Here is a 19,763-nt window from a genome sequence, read left to right as displayed (position 1 = left end):
ACTATAATCAGAAAAATGCTTTCTGCATGAAGGTAGTGAATAGATGATCATAGCGAGGTGTGATCTGTGATAGGGAAAACTCGCCAAGTGTGTGGACTTGTGGAGGAAGGCTTTTCGCCTCTTTCCCGCTAGCGAAAACTCTTCAAGTGTGTTAACCAACGAGTTAACGGGCCTATAATTCTCTTTCGTTCGTCCTTGAAAAAAAGTACAAATTTTTTACCTGGCAGCGGAGAAAAGCAGGTTTCATGTGAATCCCTAATACCAACCGCAAGAATAAATATACATATTTATAATTATAGAGCTAAATTATATAAAAGCGTTAAAATTGTCATTATTGAATTCTGAGTAGAAAGTGATTAAATATAACTGTATATACAATAATTATTTAGGTTCCTTAAATCATTTTACTGCATTCTACAATTAGCTAATATTTGCAAAGTTGTTTAGCTGCTTGAGCTCACTGCAACTCACAACCTGAGAGCAGTGTTGCCAACTGGACGGAAATTCCGTCAAAATCAAATGGACGGAATTTAATGTAGCAAAGGGTAAAGAATGGCTTTGACGGGTGACGGATTTTCTGGCGAAAATTACGATTTACATTGTCTTTTGACATTTTTAACTGCTGTCATTTCCAATTATTTTTTAATTTTTGGGGTGCGTAGACCAATCCAGCACGTCAACTGCAGAACTGTATAGAAGCCGATTATGTGGATGAATTATTATTACTTTATTCAAGATTGTTAAGGAAGTTTCGTTAATATTTGCTTTTATTTGTATGTAGATATATTGAGTGGGTCTTATTATGATTAATTTTTTTTTTTTTTAAATTTTGACGGATTCTGACGGATTTCCAGGTGTTACATTGACGGGGTTAAATTTATGTGTTGGCAACACTGCCTGAGGGACCGTGGAGTGTCAGGATCACGCTGGGCAGGTGATCTTGTTGCAATGTAGTAAAAGCATTTAATATTTAAAATTCCTAACCTTGAATGAAATGTAATAAAAATTACGTTCAGAATTACATTCCTGGAAACGAAAATAAGCGAATCACAGGTATTTCATATCAATAATGTGTTATATGTTCGGAGGGAAGAAAATTTTACATTTGAGATAACCTAAGCTGCAAGTGCAGAAGTTATTATAGAGTGTAATTAATAAACATTACGTTTTACCTTTGTGGTGAATTTTACATGTGCTTTTCATGCTTCAGTGTGAACGATCGAAACTATGAACACTGATATAGGACTTTAAAGTGATAAATAAAAATGAAAATCGTTCGTGTTCTTTGCGATCGTCACAAAATGTTATAAGAAATGTTTCTGTGTATATATAGGCTATATGTCATTGCTTTAAAATGTTTTTGATTCCGTGTTTTGTATAAATTGTTTAAAACGATTATTATAGCCTAGATTTGTAATTTTTGAAGAGGTAAGTTAAATTTGATGTTTAGGCCTACTTATTTAAGTGAGAAGAAATGAATGCTGAAGTAATAATGTTATGTATTATTTTGATGACCTTTAATTTTATATAGACTATGCCCTTTAATGTATTTTGCCTTGCTGAGTTTCTGTATTGTAAGTAGGGCCTAGACATATTGATTTAGAAGTACCTGTATAGATAGGCCTGTGATGGTGACAGAAATTTCAGAAAAATGTTATCGATAAATAAAGGGTTATTGAAGTCTACTACATAACGAATTTTGGATGAAATATTTAAAATTTAATATCAACCTGGAGACAAACCTGTGACAGGCCTAACACGTGTATCTACGTGACAATTTTTGCTAGGAAGAATATAATTCTAAACCTATGTATGCCAAGTTATTATATCTTAGATATATTACGGGCGTGCTTCCAAACACGAGCAGCGGCATTTCCTCTAACATTAGAGCCCAGTTTAGGTGTGTGTGTGTGTATTAATCGAAAATTAGGGGCTAGAAAATATTGAGAATGGGATACAAGTTTATATGATATTTTTGTCGATTAATACACACACACCTAAACTGGGCTCTAATCTTAGGAGAAATGCCGCTGCTCCTGTTTAGAAGCGCGCCCCTCAGGGGAATGAGATGCGGTGGGGCAATGCTATGAATGAATGTTGATGTCATAAGGTCACACACGTTGGTGCACGGATCTCCATTGGCTAACTCTCAAAGCACAAATGATAACACTAATACACATATTTATACTACCTACCCTAGTTACAAAATTAGATCACGATTAATTTCCTGGTCTTTTAATCCCTCCATACAGGAAATAACATATGCAGGAGAGCGTATGTTTTTTAAACTGGCGTTATAAAGGTAATATTATGTATCTACTTCGCTCCAATAGATGACGCAATAGTAAGCACATTCCTTTCACGGTTAATCTCCTGGTTGGAGAACAGTAGTAAATTTTGTACCTCAAAAATTGATTTAAATTTGTTCTTCAGTCCATTTAACACAGGGGCTCCGAAAGTAGAGGATAGAATTTAATACTGCTGTGTAATCTGCTTTTGCTTTCTTTTTATATTATTTATTCTCAGACTTTTCATACTTGGTTCGGTAGAAAGTTCTGTCACATTTGAAATTGCCTTAATTTCTGTAATTTTAGATTTTTCCGCACCTGCCTGTTCTCAAGTCAAAAGAAATGTCGGGAGTTTGGTTTACAGCTGGCTGCCCAGTCTAAAATGGAATGTTAGGCAATTCAGTATCGTGTTGTGTCTGCTTTGCTCTTTTGTAAGATAACTTTATTAAAGAAGTAATGCTCCTTCTTGTAACATCATACCACAATGAATTGCAAATTGGCATTAACAGATTCAGTAAGAGATGAGTATCGTGTTCCTCATTGGCATAATGTGACAGTGCCTGAAATCACAGAACAAATGATAGCAACAGGCAATCTGTTGCACAGATTGCATTAACACTTCGACTGCCAGAAAGAAGTAAAATAAGGACGTTCCACTGGAAAAAGTTTCATTTTACAAAATATTTGTGGTTTGTGGTTCAAAAACTGTATTATAGAGTTTTGTAGACAGTTTTTTTAGTTTTATCACATAAATCAAAACACACCAGTAATCACTCAGATGATAATGTTTGATAAAGCACACTTGCGTCTTTCGGGATGTGTTAACAGGCAGAACTTTTGTTACTGGTGCCATCAAAATCCTTGTAAAACACAGGAGTTTCTCCTTCGTTCTGTTAAAGTCACAGTTTGATGTGGTTTAAGATCTTTCACCATTATCAGGTCTTGCTTTATCAAGGATGAAGTGGTGAAGCATAAACTGTCAATGCAGTATATATTATTCAGGTACCAGTAACTTATACTGATAATTTTCTTGTTCCTGAAATGCACCAACTAATAATTTAAAATCACTGTTTCCAACAAAAGTATTGCAGCATCTCATACTTCCCGGATTTCCATAAATGTGCTACAGGGTATGCTTCTAGGTCGAATCATCTCTCGATTCAAGGACATTGCATGGCCTCTGTGGTCTCCAGATTTGATAGCTCCTGTATTTTTCCTGTGGGGTGCACTAGAGAACTGCGTATCAGACTCGGACAGATATTTGTTCTAAAGAGAAGAATTTGGAAAGAAATCGCCGCTGTGTCCTGGAGAGAGCTACAGAAATCAGTGACTAGCATATTTACTAGAGTGAGAGAGAGAATGTCTTAATAAGTAAATAGAGACCACTTGAAAAACATTATTTATAATACATAAATTTGTTGTGTATCTATAATGAATCTCTCATTCTTTGCGAGCACTTTTGACCTGCCTTTGTTAAATATTGTGCAAATATTTCAGAAATTATTGAACATAAAAATGTCTGAGTACTTTGTTCATCCTCTCTACATGTTTGATTGTCATCCATTGAACAACATACGCTGTTGCTCTTCTTTGACACAAATAAAACGTAATAAACCAACAGCTAGCTGAAGTGAAACTTGTAGAAATTAATATGACTTCGGGTTCTGTAGCCTACATCTGTGATATTAGATTGAGGGAAAACACCGGAAAAAACCTCAACTGGGTAACTGTCCCAGGCCAGCTTATTTCACGATCAGAAATGCTAACTAAGACTCCCCAGCGGTAGATTCTTTGCGTTGCTAGATCAAGTTTCTGCACAGGAGATTATATGTATTTAGAATTAGAGAGAGTCTCAGTGAATGTTGACATAATGTGTGACTGCCAACAGGCAGTAAAACTCCCAAGCTACTGTCACTGCTTGGCCTCCGTTAATGCTCAGCACAAGTCCATCATGGATGGATTAGCAATATGAGCTTTGGTGTTGTCTTGCAGAAAATACGCCATGAAACATTTCGCATGTGATAATTCATCACGCAACATTAGACTTTACTTTTGTAATTCAAATTTTAGATGTTAGAAAATGTTAATAATTGGGAAATTGGTCCGAGTTCAATTATCTTTCCTGATGAAGCTTCGTTGCATCGTGTAATCAGACACTGGTCTGCATACAAACCAAGAATCGTGAATGAGATTCCAATATATGACGAAAAATAGGGATGGTGTGACATCAGTACTGTACCTGGGTAATTCCATGCAAAACAGTATGACGAAAAACATTCATATCTCCAAATTTGTTAAAAATTGTACATTCAACTCTTTATGTCATACAAAATTATGTTTGCTACAGCTACCGTTTAAATGTAATGGGCAGTTAAAATATTTTTATTTGAGCACATAGCTCTATTTTAAATTTGTTTTCTGACCATAAGAATAATTACAATTTTTTTTTTAAGATATCGTTACATAGCTTTCAAAATAGGTTATTAAGATACTATAATTCAGTGCAGCTCTGAAAATTGTGTTTAAAGAAATTAAAAAATATATTTAAAAAAAAAAAACATAAAATCGAATACTTCAATTTGCATGAAAAAAATAAATGACAATTTACTGAGCATTTTCATTAGGCTGTCAAATTTTTATAATGGAATCTTCAAAAATAAGGAAGTTATAAATTAAAACAACTCGCCGTGTAAAGGGTGATCTATGCTGCTGCGCCATCACTGCTGCTGGTCACTGCGAGAAGCATTCCGCATTGACGACCGGTGCGTATCACACGTCTGATTTCATCTAGTTTCGGTACTTCTGATGAATCAGAATAGGGTTTTATTTGCTAACTTTCCATTAACTTGAACCACACAGTGAACACTTTTTGTTCCGGGAACAGTCTTGAGGCCGGCAAATCTTTGAGGATTTAGATTTTGTAACTACTTCATGTTTTTCAATGTATGTGAATGACACAATAATTTCCTGTATATTGCATTTTGACCAATCATACAGTTCTTCAGGAGTTGAAATTAGAGTTCCTGGCTTTTTGCAGCGATTTGCTTGATTCTACACCTTACACTGTCACTGAGCCCTTTACCGTGACTAGTTCCAAAGAAGTACCACTCTGCAGGTATTTGAAAATCGTGTTCATGATTGAGTAGATTAACGGAGTTTTTTCGTTCTTGTATTCACTAGCTGCTCCATCACTGAAATCATATATTTTTTAGATATTTGGGTATGTGTTTGTTTCAGAGGTTCTATCATTTTCCTTTAAAAAACATGAACTGTTGCACTATCGTGAACTAAGCATTCCGAAATTACTGAAAAACAAAGGTTCTCTAAATTACCATCAACTGAATTTCTGTATTATACTGTGAATGGGTGTATTCTTGCTTGAGAAGTACTCCACTGATGACCTTGTGTAGCATCCTGAATAATGATTTTTCGCTTGTTGATTTGTCGACCTTACTTTCAGTCCCAGTAACTTCACTAATTATTTCAATTTTTTAAATCTTATGGAAAAAGGGTTCTCAAATAGCATCATCTACCACTAAATTCGGGACCTTTTTACACATGCTACAAACCTAGATGTTGATACAGCATCATAAAAGAACCCCAAAAAAAAATACACATGCTACTTTACTTTTCTTTTACAGACTTGTGACGAATGTTTTTAAAGTCCTAAAGTGTTGCAACACCACAGATGACGCCAATTTTTCGTTTTTACTTTAGACATATTGGACACTTACAACTTACAATGACAGAACAGATCAAAATCGCCGTCTAAACTGAAGGGAAAAAGTTACAATGACAGAATAGAACAGAATCGCCCTCTAAACTGAAAGGAAAAAGTTGCGCTGAGATTATAACAGAAAAAAAAAAAAAAAAAAAAAAACTCTCACGTGAAATCTATTAGCCTACAGTTGAGTGGATGTCGTAACATTCTAGCATTTGTCATTTTGATCGCTAAGCACTCGTGTGGATGTCTGGTATGAGCGCGTGACGTAATACACTGCACGCGACTTTGATCCTTAATGGCAACATTTGCAATTCTGGTTTATTTAATATTTCCCAAAGTATTAGAGATCCCATCATAAAATTTTTGTAATAGATTAAGAAATTGTTTATCTCACCGTAAAAAATAGAGCATGGTAAAAAAAAATATTCGATTTTAAAATATTAACATTTCTTTATTTTACTGCAAGTTTTAATACATGCTCGAATTAAAAATCCATAATAACTCAGAAGTAAGTTTAAATATATAGAGTCATCATTGTATAGGCACAATTTTTACGTTGATACAATGAAGCATGTCATTTTAATAATATTTTTAACAATAGTCTACATATCAACTCCCCGAATATTTCACCCTTCATTACTTTTCAAGCATTTGTGAGATGAAGTTCATGTTAGGCCATTTAACTATTTATTATTATGACATTCTTTTACTAGAATATTGAAAAAATCCAGAACTTGACGTTACACATTTTAAAATTTTGTATGGAATGACCCACCTATAATTTATTGCACCTTTATATATATATATATATATATATATATATATATATATATATATATATATATATAAAATGTCAGCAGTGCGAGTAAGTCACATTTCAGAATGATTCTATGAAAATTAATACAGTCAACTCTGGATATAGTGAACTCTGTTATAGTGAACATTCGTCTATAGTGAATGTAAATCGTTGGTCCCGACCCGCATACATTAAAAAGTACATTAATATTTCCGTTTATAGAGAACTCTCACTTCAGTTATAGTGAGCCTAAAATAGAACTTCCCCAAGAAAATGTAATTTTAAAATGAGCAAAATGGTAATTTAGGAAATCATTTCTCCTATAAACTTTCAAGAATATGTTCAGAACAAAATCTCAAACCTTCTACTCCTTAAGTGGATTGAAAGACATAGGATTTGTTCACCTTTCTGCCTAGCTTGAAACATGTTAAAGATAATAGTGTACACAGTGAGGGATAAAAGAAAGATTGTTGTTCTGACTTCTTTGAAAGAGGTTGTTAGAAGAATAGGAAGGTAAAGTGTTTTCTTTTGTAAAAGGGATTAGAGTGGTGATCAAATAGCAAATACAAGAAGGATTACAGTATAAGGGTCCTCAACCCTTCCTCCTGCGTCTTTGTAAAAGTGAACCCAGGGAAATTCCAAGATCAGGTACATAATAGCATACCTCTAGTGGAAAGAGGTGCGAAATCAGTCACTGCCTACAACCTACATGGTCAGATTAGACTCAAGTTTCGAACTGTAAACATCAAGATGTCGAACTGTAAAGTGTTTAATTTGGAAGATAAAGCGAACATTAGTACTGATATTGAACGTGGTCTGTCCCAAACGGGCATAATACTGTATGTATAGCAATGTCAGTAATATAAAAACAGACACTTCGGTTTTAGTGAACCTCGGATATAGTGAACGAAATATGCTGGTCTGAAGAGGTTCACTATAACCGGAGTTGACTGTATATGTTGAACGTTTCAAGGTGTTTTATCAGCAGGATAATGCTACAGTTCATACTGTCAATGTATCCATGGCTGAATTGCTCTGAGCATTTATAAAGGCAAACAACAGCTATAGCATTTGTCAGCTGACATACATTACATCAGTGTGTGCTGAGAGACAATGTATATTGTATTAAGTGTTTGTTTAGACAGGTATAATTGTGCACGATGCTGCAACTGTTTTGTTTTTAGTTGCTGAGTGGTGTTTACATAATATTGAATTTTTTTTTTTCTGTTAGGGCCTCTTGATTTTGTTTTTCATTGTGTTTATGTATCTCGTAAGATCTTTCGATCTTCTTCTCTCTTTTGTTTGTTGTTTTGATTGTTGCATAATCTATACTAATAATAAATCTGTAGCCAAAATTTTTCTGGTAATTTTCGATTTTCCAAAAATAATTGGTGTTAACATTTATAATTAACCATCCTGAAACCGCAAATCGCTTTTTTGAAATTTTTGTTTGTATGTCTGTCTGTCTGGATGTTTGTTACCTTTTCACGCGATAATGGCTGAATGGATTTCGATGAAAATTGGAATATAAATTAAGTTCTTTGTAACTTAGATTTTAGGCTATATGGCATTCAAAATATTTTATTTAAAAGGGGGGTTGTAAGGGGGCCTGAATCAAATAAATCGAAATATCTCGCTTATTATTGATTTTTATGAAAAATGTTACATAACAAAAGTTTCTTTAAAAATGATTTCCGATAAGTTTTATTCTATGCAAAATTTTGATAGGACTGATATTTAAGGATATACAAGACTTTTAAAATAACAATACAATACATTTTCACCGCTGTTTCAGATTATAGCGTTGTTGTTCCTGCAGTAACTTCTATGTACAAAATATAAAATTTTTGAGTAGGAAGAAAAAACATATATATTCATTCCATGGCAATGGTACATAGGAGATCGTGAATTCTTACATTTTCGAAAGAAAGAAATATAATTACATATCACTATATATGCTGTATCACTATTTAAGTTATTTGAATGGTTCAGAACCGTAGTGGGCTAAGCGCCATTTACTGAAGGCATAGAAAACAACGGTTAAAATTAAATGATTACCATAATTCAATGGAAACATATAGAAAGTAATATAAAGTTTACACATTAAAACTAAATGATATGTCAATCTTCATTAAACTATGGTTGCATGTAATAACAAATAAGAAACATGTTAAAGAAATTGTCATTACACCAAATGAGTGCTCTCTGGACCAAAATGATCGCATTTTAATTATTTAATTAACATATTAAACGATTTATCCTTCTATCAAACACGAATGTTTCCAGGATCAAAATATGTCCTATTTTAATTATACTTCATATTTATTTCTATCGGGTGCAGGGGAGCGCACGGGTACGGCTAGTTTTAATATATATATATATATATATATATATATATATATATATTTTTTTTTCTGGCTAGTAGGGAAGCCTATTAATTTTGAGATAGACCAGTATGTTAAGGAGTCATGTGTAATGTTATGTTTCTTCCCTTCGCTTTTTGTGATTTGTAATAAAATTATTATACATAGTAATGAAAGTTGCGTTATAAATTAAATTTTTATTTCAGATTAAAAATGTCAAGCAGCAAATGCAAGAATTGTGGCTGCACTGAAATCGATGTAGATCCAGCCCGTGGAGATGCAGTGTGTACCAACTGCGGCTCTGTCTTGGAAGACAGTATCATTGTTTCTGAAATTCAGTTTGAAGAGAATGCACATGGAGGCAGTTCTGCTCTTGGACAGTTTGTGTCATCTGATTCTAAAGGAGGCGCAAGAGGCTTTGGTGGCTGTAAGTCATTTTTTAACTCATACAGCCCTGATTCTGTTATCTGGTTCCGTCACTCAGATTTCTCTAGTGACTTTTCGATATAGACGTATTTCCATCACAAAATGAACTATAAATAGTAAATATCATTTATAACTTGATAAAAGAACTGAATTTGTTACAAAATGTGTAAAATGAGAAAGTATGTATCTTCTTCATGTCCCATTACTTTCTATTTTTCTCTAGTGACTCTTCGATATAGACGTATTTCCGTCACAAAATGAACTATAAATAGTAAATATCATTCATAACTTGATAAAAGAACTGAATTTGTTACAAAATGTGTAAAATGAGAAAGTATGTATCTTCTTCATGTCCCATTACTTTCTATTTTTCTCTAGTGACTCTTCGATATAGATGTATTTCCGTCACAAAATGAACTATAAATAGTAAATATCATTCATAACTTGATAAAAGAACTGAATTTGTTACAAAATGTGTAAAATGAGAAAGTATGTATCTTCTTCATGTCCTATTACTTTTTTTTTTTTCGCTAGTGGCTCTTCGATATAGACGTATTTCCGTCACAAAATGAGCTATAAATAGTAAATATCATTCATAACTTGATAAAAGACTGAATTTGTTACAAAATGTGTAAAATGAGAAAGTATGTATCTTCTTCATGTCCCATTACTTTCTATTTTTCTCTAGTGACTCTTCGATATAGACGTATTTCCGTCACAAAATGAACTATAAATAGTAAATATCATTCATAACTTGATAAAAGAACTGAATTTGTTACAAAATGTGTAAAATGAGAAAGTATGTATCTTCTTCATGTCCCATTACTTTCTATTTTTCTCTAGTGACTCTTCGATATAGATGTATTTCCGTCACAAAATGAACTATAAATAGTAAATATCATTCATAACTTGATAAAAGAACTGAATTTGTTACAAAATGTGTAAAATGAGAAAGTATGTATCTTCTTCATGTCCTATTACTTTTTTTTTTTTCGCTAGTGGCTCTTCGATATAGACGTATTTCCGTCACAAAATGAGCTATAAATAGTAAATATCATTCATAACTTGATAAAAGAACTGAATTTGTTACAAAATGTGTAAAATGAGAAAGTATGTATCTTCTTCATGTCCCATTACTTTTTTTTTTTCTCTAGTGACTCTTCGATATAGACGTATTTCCGTCACAAAATGAGCTATAAATAGTAAATATCATTCATAACTTGATAAAAGAACTGAATTTGTTACAAACTGTGTAAAATGAGAAAGTATATATCTTCTTCATGTCCCATTACTTTTTTTTTTCTCTAGTGACTCTTTGATATAGACGTATTTTCGTCACAAAATGAGCTATAAATAGTAAATATCATTCATAACTTGATAAAAGGACTGAATTTGTTACAAAATGTGTAAAATGAGAAAGTATGTATCTTCTTCATGTCCCATTACTTTTTTTTTTTCTCTAGTGACTCTTTGATATAGACATATTTCCGTCACAAAATGAGCTATAAATAGTAAATATCATTCATAACTTGATAAAAGAACTGAATTTGTTACAAAATGTGTAAAATGAGAAAGTATGTATCTTCTTCATGTCCCATTACTTTTTTTTTTTTTCTTTTTCTTTAGTGATTCACAGATAGTGGCGGCCGGGTAGCTCAGTTGGTAGAGCAGCTGGCTACGGACTGGAAGGTCCGGGGTTCGATCCCAGGTGGTGACAGGGTTTTTTCTTGCTGCCAAACTTTCAGAACGGCCCTGAGGTTCACTCAGCCTCCTATAAAATTGAGTACTGGGTCTTTCCCGGGGGTAAAAGACGATCAGAGCGTGGTGCTGACCACACCACCTCATTCTAGTGCCGAGGTCATGGAAAGCATGGGGCTCTACCTCCATGCCCCCCAAGTGCCTTCATGGCATGTTACGGGGATACCGTTACCCTTTTTACATTTTGATTGACAGATAGTACAAAATAAGATTGATGGATAGTACAAAATAGTTATTGATGGATAGTACAAAATAGTTATGCATATTAGTTAATTTGCAAATCTTACTTGAGTTGTGTGTCTGATCTTGTTAGTCTTAATCTGTAAATATCTTTTTCTTTTTTTTTTTTTTTTAGCTTTTCATGCTGGACTGGGGAAAGAGTCGAGAGAAATAACCCTAAGAAATGCAAGAAGGGCTATTACCAATTTGGCTCAACAGCTTCGGTGAGATTTGAAAATTTTGCTTCTGTTATACAGTAAAACCTGTTCAAGACGGAAGTGACATGGTTCTAATTTTTTTTCCGTTGTAGACAGGTTTCCGAATTATTCAGGTGTGAAATTAAAATGGAATATTTTATCATTCGTATATATGAAAAACAAAATGGCATGCCGCAAACTGTAAGACGTATAAAATATTCTGTTTAACACTACTCACATTAAATCAGTCTTCTGTCACTTATTCTGTTGGTGAATCATCTTCATTAAAATCTCATTTTCTATAAAAATGTTATCGTGACTCCTCATTAATCATTAAACACTACTAAATTTTAATATCTAACACTATACCATAATACTGGACTGTATATCACTGCACATCGTTAATTAATAGGACCAGGAGCCATCCATTAGAAGCCTTGAATCCTAGTTTACCTAATTTCTTTGCCAGTTCAATGGCTTGCTTTGCGGAATACATCCAGAAATTGGCATGTTGTTTGAAGGGTCATGAAGAACCCACTCCCAAAACAGTTAATTTATTTCCACATAAACAGTTTCTTTCTGGTTCTTTTTATGTTACCAATATTGGCCGCAAGCCATTCACTCATTATGATCTTTATTTTTTTTAAATGTCACACCTGAATTTTCCACAACTGAACTTCAACATTAATTCACATACACTTCGTTTCTAATTTTCCTTTAACTCGATAACTTTTACTTCATCACTTAATGGTAATGCCACATTTTACGCAACTTTTTTTTTTTTTTACCGGAAAATCACTACACTTGCGCTCTGTCTAGCTACGACAGTATACGGGTGTGAAAATCTTTGAAGGGACTTGTCTGCCTAGTCAACAGGGTAATAAAATGTATAAGCGACAGACCAACACACCCTCGCACCCTTCAAAATTCTGGAAAGAAAACTTGTTTTTATCTTAATGACCTACATATTTCGTATATTCCTTGAAATTACACGCTGTTTCAAAATATAGTTTACATTAAAGCAGTGTGCCCAAAATATTATTTCCATTTTGAACAGTAGCAGGCAGTTTCCATTTCCGCGTTGGACAGTTTCTGTTTTATTCAGTAAAAATTATACATAATACAAACGAATTTCTCTGGGACCAATAAATTGTTCCGAAATAGACAGGATTCCGGATTATTCAGGTTCCGATTTGAACAGGTTTCACTGTATTAGTCTTTCTTATTTAGAGAGAGAGAGGGAGGGAGGGTGTGTGTGTGTGTGTGTGTGTGTGTGTGTGTATGTGTGTGCATGGCTTTTTTTTTTTTTTTTTTTATAGGATAACTTGTACAATGAATTTGTACTTATTAGAGACTCTCGAAAACCTACTTTTAACTAATTTAATTTTAATTAAAGGTTAAACCAGCACTGCATAGATACAGCATTCAACTTCTACAAAATAGCATTACAACGTCAGTTAACAAGAGGAAGGAAAAATACGCATGTGGTTGCTGCTTGCTTATATATGACATGCAGAGTTGAAGGAACTCCACGTATCCTTTTGTAAACACAGAAAGATGTTTTTGAAATATATTATTATTATTATTACTGTAATATTGGGGCATGTGACCCTGAGGTCTACTCTGCCTCTAACACAAACTAGTACTGGGGGCATTTCTTTGGGCGTAAAGGTGATGGGCATGTAGGACTGATATCCCTACTGACATTATCAAGCATTCTATAAATTTATGATACCTGTTATGATGGAATTCTTTACACCACAATAGAATGGAAGATAGTTCCATATCGTGGCATTATGGTCTAAGTCAGGCATGTCAATTGATGCCCACAGGAGCAAGCGCGCGCTTTAGAGCCCAGGAGAGCCTGAGCGCTTTACAGCGGAAAGGAAAGAGACAGACGAAAGAGGTGGTATATGCCGCTTGGTCGAGCTATATTTAGGGATGGCCAGCACTGTTTCAATAGATAAAAGGAAGAGAACTTATTAAAACTGTATCCATGTTAATTTTTAGATTTGCCTGAGAGAAAAAGCACTGATTCAATATGAAAAACTTATTAGATTACCAGGAAACAATTGGCATTCATACAGTTCTCTGTGTAGATTGAAAACTCAAAAAAGTTTCATATCCATTGTTCAAGAATTAAAACAGAAAATCAATATCCCGAATTTAAAAGAAAACCTACAAATTAAACCAAACCCTTTAACTCTATTAAATATGGAATATAATCTAAATTTAACAGAAGAAATACTGAAATCAGAAGTAAACACTGAAATACTAAAACAATTGTCTTTAGAGACAATTAATATTAGATACCCTCCACAAAACTGGCTTCATTTATACACTGATGGATCCTTGATCTCCAGAGAACAAGGTGCCGGTGCAGGTGTTACGTGCTGTCTCTTCTCACTTTATAGATCTCTTGGGTATGGAACAACAAGTTTTGATGGAGAAATCATTGCAATAATTGAAAGTCTCAGGAATCTTCTATGCCACATCAGTAAATTTAAAAATGCAGTTATATTGTCAGACTCCAAAGCAGCTATTCTATCAATAGTCTCTAAACACACACCTTCATCTCAAACAGCAGAAATAACTAAAATGCTCTCTCAATTAATATCACTCAATAAAAGAATTGTATTCCAATGGATACCATCCCATTGTGGAATCCTGGGAAACGAGAATGTGGATGCACCAGCAAAGAAGGGCAGCACTGCTACTTACAGACCTGTTACTAAATCTACGTATTACTCTGTGAAAAGATTTATTAAATCTACATACTTAGACTTCAACAAACAAAATTTGATAACACAATCCCATGGGAAAAAATGGAACTCTCTGCATCAAAATCCACAGTTAATTCCCGATTTACCACGAAAATCGTCTGTAGCTGCATTTAGATTGGCATCAGGCCATGATTGTTTGGCCAAATACCTGCATAGAATTGGAATATATCAGTCCCCTAACTGTCCATTGTGCAACTCAAACCAAGAAATGGATTCGGAACGCCTCAAAATCTGTGCTTCAGTGGCTGGTCATGATAATATCTTTGAAAAATATTGGAGTGCAAGAGGTCAAATGACTTTATTGTCAAACACCTGGCATTAGAAAACAACAACAACAGATTTGCCTGAGAAGTATAAGTGCATTATAAGAAAGTAAGTTTTAATTTTAATGCTCATTTTTCACAAGTTTGATTTTTTTATTCAAAAGAAATATTTTCTCAACTTTTCGTATAGAAAAGTGAAATTTTCAGGTATTGGCCTATTTATTTAGTAGCCTTACAGAATGTTTTCGTAAATCTAATATACTGTATTACTGAAGATAGTGTATTGAAAATTTTGAAAATATTCGCATGGAAATTGTTTGTAAGGAAATGAATTAACAAAGCAACTACTGTTACATCATAAGCAAAAGATACATGCCCATGTCTTGTAAAAATGTTAGCTCTATAGCTTCAGCAGATTTCGAGAAAATAATTTAATATTCTGATGATAGGAAGTTGCTCACAAATATCACCTTAAAAGCATAATGCGATAAGAGTTATGTAATATTAGTTACACTTAAAACAGATACAGTATCTAGGTAACTCTGCTTTGTACTGTAATATTGTTTTGATTAGTTTATTGATTACTTTTGTAAGGCTAAAGATACCATCAATGTAAATTCCAACTTATCATGTCATACTCAATCTCTTTCTTTGGAATATCACTTTCTTTATGAATGATGTGTTTCATCCACTTAATTTTATTATGTTATTAAGATTTAAAACACAAGTGCAATATTAAGAAATCAGTGTTAGTAGTTTTGTTTTACAGACAATATAGATAATATTAAACAGAAAGAAGCCATATAAAAATAACGACATAAAATTTCACGTTCCGTTTGAAGTTTGTGCATCACTGTTTTCTTAATCCAACAGGCTGCTTATTCATATACACAACCCTTCCTCTTTCCACACTTAGCACTTGCTGCCCGCACACGACGTCAAGGTCAGAAAAATGCGCTTGCTTTGACGTCACTGGTCTAAGGCAATGATGTCAAAGCAAGCGCATTTTTCTGACCTTGACGTCGTGCGCGGGTATAGAATGAGGAAGGGTTACGTGTATGAATAAGCAACCTGTTGGATTTAAAAAACAGTGGTGCACAAACTTCAAACGGAACGTGAAATTTTATGTCGTTATTTCTATATGGCTTCTTTCTGTTTGATATTATGTATGTTGTCTGAAAAAAAGGTTCTAACACCAATTTCTTAATATTGCAGTTGTTTTAAATGTTAATAACATAATAAAGAGTTAAGAAGGAATATTCACATAAATTCCATAGTAGTACAACTATACTGTACTAAGTGAATGGAACACATCATTCATAAAGAAAGTTATATCCCAAAAAAAGATATTGAGTATGACATGATAAGCTGGAATTTATATTAATGATATCTTAAGCCTTATAAAAGTAATCAATAAACTAATCAAAACAATGCTATAGTACAAAGCAAAGTTACCTAGATATATGTTTTAACTGTAACTAATATTACATAACAAAATTCTTATTGCAGTATGCTTTTAAGGTGATATTGGTGCGTAACTTCCTATCATCAGAATATTAAAATATTTTCTCGAAATCTTCTGAAGCTATAGAGCTGACGTTTTTACAATAAATAAGCACATATATTTTGTTTATGATGTAACAGTAGTTGCTTTGTTTTATTCATTTCCTTACAAACATTTTCCATGCGAATATTTTCAAAATTTTCAATATACTATCTTCAGTAATACGTATTTGCGATACTTATATTAGATTTACGAAAACATCACTTCAGTACCTGTAAGGCTAAATAAACATATCTGAAAATTTCACTTTTTTATAAAAAAAGTTTAGAAAATATTTCTTTCGAATAAAAAACAAACTTGTAAAAAATGAGCATTCAAATTAAAACTTACATTCCTATAATGGACTAATACTTCTTAGACAAATCTAAAAATTAACATGGGTACAGTTTTAATAAGTTCTCTTCTCTTTATCTATTGATTCAGTGCTGACCATCCCTGTATATAGCTCGCTCAAGCTGTATATAATACCCTTTCGTCTGTCTCTTTCCTTTCTGCTGTAAAGCGCTCAGGCTCTCCTGAGCTCTAAAGCGCGTACTTGCGCCTCTGGGCATCAATTGACAAGACTGGTCTAAGGCATTGTGCCTTGGCTTGACTTACAGAATGAGTGCTGGTTGGAGTCCTCATAGGAAGGAATTTTCTCATGAAATTTCGACCATTGTATGGCGCCGATGCCTATCCAGCATTATAATGAATTTGGGAAACTACAATAGGTAGCAGACTGGTTTGGAATACAAACTAAGCGTCGACCTGGTTGGCAAGTTGGTATAGCGCTGGCCTTCTATGCCCAAGGTTGCGGGTTCGATCCCGGGCCAGGTCGATGGCATTTAAGTGTGCTTAAATGCGACAGGCTCATGTCAGTAGATTTACTGGCATGTAAAAGAACTCCAGCGGGACAAAATTCCGGCACATCCGGCGACACTGATATAACCTCTGCAGTTGCGAGCGTCGTTAAATAAAACATAACATTTAACAAACTAAGCAGCTTGAGGAGGATTATTGTGCTGACCAACCTTTCCTTCAGTCTTGTTGGATGATCATTCATCTCTGCTTAGGCATGTGGATGTGAGACCATAGTTGGCTGGTCGGCCTTGACCCTTTTTGGGCTGTCATGCCATGGATTATTACAGTGGAAGATGAGGATGTGATAACTACCTAAAAATAATAATAACCTCAAAGTAAAATTTTCAACTGCTTTAACCAAAAAAATTCACTTATATTCATTGTGCAACTGCGGATGCTGGCACAAATTTTACCAATAATAAATCAAAATTATCAAATCAAATTTCCATAAATTAATAACATTTATTACTGTAACAGCTGACGTTAATCAAATAACTGAAAACTCCCCAGAAACAGCTCTCGTTCTTACTGGGAAGCGCCAACAAGGAAGATCTCCAAAGAGCACTGAGAGGATTAGAGGACTGGGTGAAACAGAACAAACTACACATAAACAAAGACAAAACTTACCAAATGACGTTTAGGAAAGGAGGGAGGACCTCAGTAACAGACACGCTCACGCTCAACGACTCACCGTTAACAACAGTAAACAACTTAAAATATCTAGGGGTGACCCTGCAATCGACAGCCAACTCATTCAGCTACCACATCCAGGAAAGAACAGCTGTAGCCACGAGAGCAATTCACCAGATTAACGACCTGACCAGACTATCGCTGGAAACAGCAATGGTGCTACTGAAGACAGTCATCACACCAATAGTGACATACAGAATCACCCTAATATGGGAAAAACTGACCCTCACGGACCTCGAGAGAATAGAGAAAGTCAAAGCACGCTTTCTCAAATACACACTAGGAATAGGAAGAAACGCACCTTCAAGACTAGTGTACGAGATGACCAGAGAAACTTTCTACATAGAAGACATCAGACTCCAAATACTACTGCAATCGACACAACCCTACAAAGACCTCCTAGAGAGAAGAGAAGATAAATGCCATACGATAGACCCCGACTTCTACGCCACAGGTGCTATGGTAGACAGGAACTGGACTAAAGAAAATCAGACTCAAAGACATGCAATAACCCGCTTCGCGATACATGGTTTTCACCATAAATTGTGCAAGACAAAAAGTTACCATGAACCATGTGAAAGTTGCGTGTGTGAGCTGTGCGACTTAAAATGTGAACGATACCATCTAACGAAGTGCAAGAATAATGATAAGATGCTAAACGAATATGCTAAGAAATGACCTAACAAGATCTCAAATGCCTTATTAGGCGCACCTTTATTATTATTATTATTATCATTATTACTGTTGAATATTGACATGTTGTCTTTACTTAAGACTGCCATTATAGATTATCTTATATTTAGAGGAGATGCTGGAAATGGTCTTGTTTTGTAGTGTAAGTTCAATGATTTCTGTCTGGAATAAGCCTTAACGGTGTATCAGATATGTTAATCGACTTCAGTGACGTCCTTCAGATTTGCGTGTATGAACTTGGCCGGACCTATCTCAGACTGTCAAAAGCGCTCTGCATCAACATTCCATCCATGGGTACGTAGTCTGTTTTTCATTTGCTTAACTTTTGTCAGTTGCAAGGATACAACTAAACAAACAAAAAATCTCTAATTTACAAATAAATCTGGATGAAGTACACACTCAGACTTGTAATTCAGATATATAAAGTAGTACATGAAGAATATTAAAAAAATTGTTTCAATAACTTTAAGTTATTGTTATTATTATTATTATTATTATTATTATTATTATTATTATTATTATTATTATTATTATTATTGTTGTTATTAATCAAGTATTGAAATAATAAAATTGTGTAGGCCCTACTGTGTTAGATTCTGCAGTTCCTTGCAACAGACAAAAGGTTTTCTAATAGTACATTATGCAACGAGCCTATAATGGTAGTAATTAAGACGCGAGTATGTTTGTTTATGAAACGAGCGCAAGCAAGTTTCATAATTTTCATACAAGCGTCTTAATTACCATTATAGGCAAGTTTCATACGACTTTTTATGCTCGACTATATTTCTAACTTGAAATTATTCATAAGTATTCAAGTTATGGTTATGTAAGTGAGGAGCGGAACTGACCTGAATTGTGAGATGTGCGCAGACGCGAAAGTATTGATTTTTTCCGAGGCACGAATGTCATGACCTTGATATAATCTAGAGAATAACATGAAGATTAGTCTTGATATAACCTGGAAATTGATTTAGAATTGAAAAACGAGATGACAAATTGAATTTATTTGAATATTATTTACAATTAACGCTAATTATTATAGTAACAGAACATAACCTTCTGCGACAGTATTGGATTTCCAGCCTCTGTGACTTTTTGCTAATTGTCTTTCGATTGCATATCCAAGAATAATCGATACTTGCGGTGTTATAATGGTACA

General features: G+C 34.0%; 1 protein-coding gene across 1 annotated transcript in view; it reads left to right on the top strand.

Annotated features, from left to right (window-relative positions):
• The first annotated feature begins 908 nt into the window (after positions 1 to 908).
• Positions 909 to 19,763, top strand: part of Brf (Brf RNA polymerase III subunit) — a 234,259-nt gene continuing 215,404 nt past the window's right edge. Inside the window, exons 1-5 of the mRNA XM_069825490.1 lie at positions 909 to 1,053; positions 9,378 to 9,598; positions 11,711 to 11,798; positions 13,168 to 13,304; positions 18,794 to 18,898. Of these exons, the coding sequence (XP_069681591.1) occupies positions 9,385 to 9,598; positions 11,711 to 11,798; positions 13,168 to 13,304; positions 18,794 to 18,898 (544 nt within the window). The 5' untranslated portion in view covers positions 909 to 1,053; positions 9,378 to 9,384. The remainder of the gene's footprint in view (positions 1,054 to 9,377; positions 9,599 to 11,710; positions 11,799 to 13,167; positions 13,305 to 18,793; positions 18,899 to 19,763) is intronic.

The sequence above is a fragment of the Periplaneta americana genome, chromosome 5 (genome assembly GCF_040183065.1).
Source record: "Periplaneta americana isolate PAMFEO1 chromosome 5, P.americana_PAMFEO1_priV1, whole genome shotgun sequence".
NCBI classification, from domain to species: domain Eukaryota; kingdom Metazoa; phylum Arthropoda; class Insecta; order Blattodea; family Blattidae; genus Periplaneta; species Periplaneta americana.
Note: the sequence above shows the minus strand (reverse complement) of the source record. Positions and strands in the feature narration are given on the sequence as shown.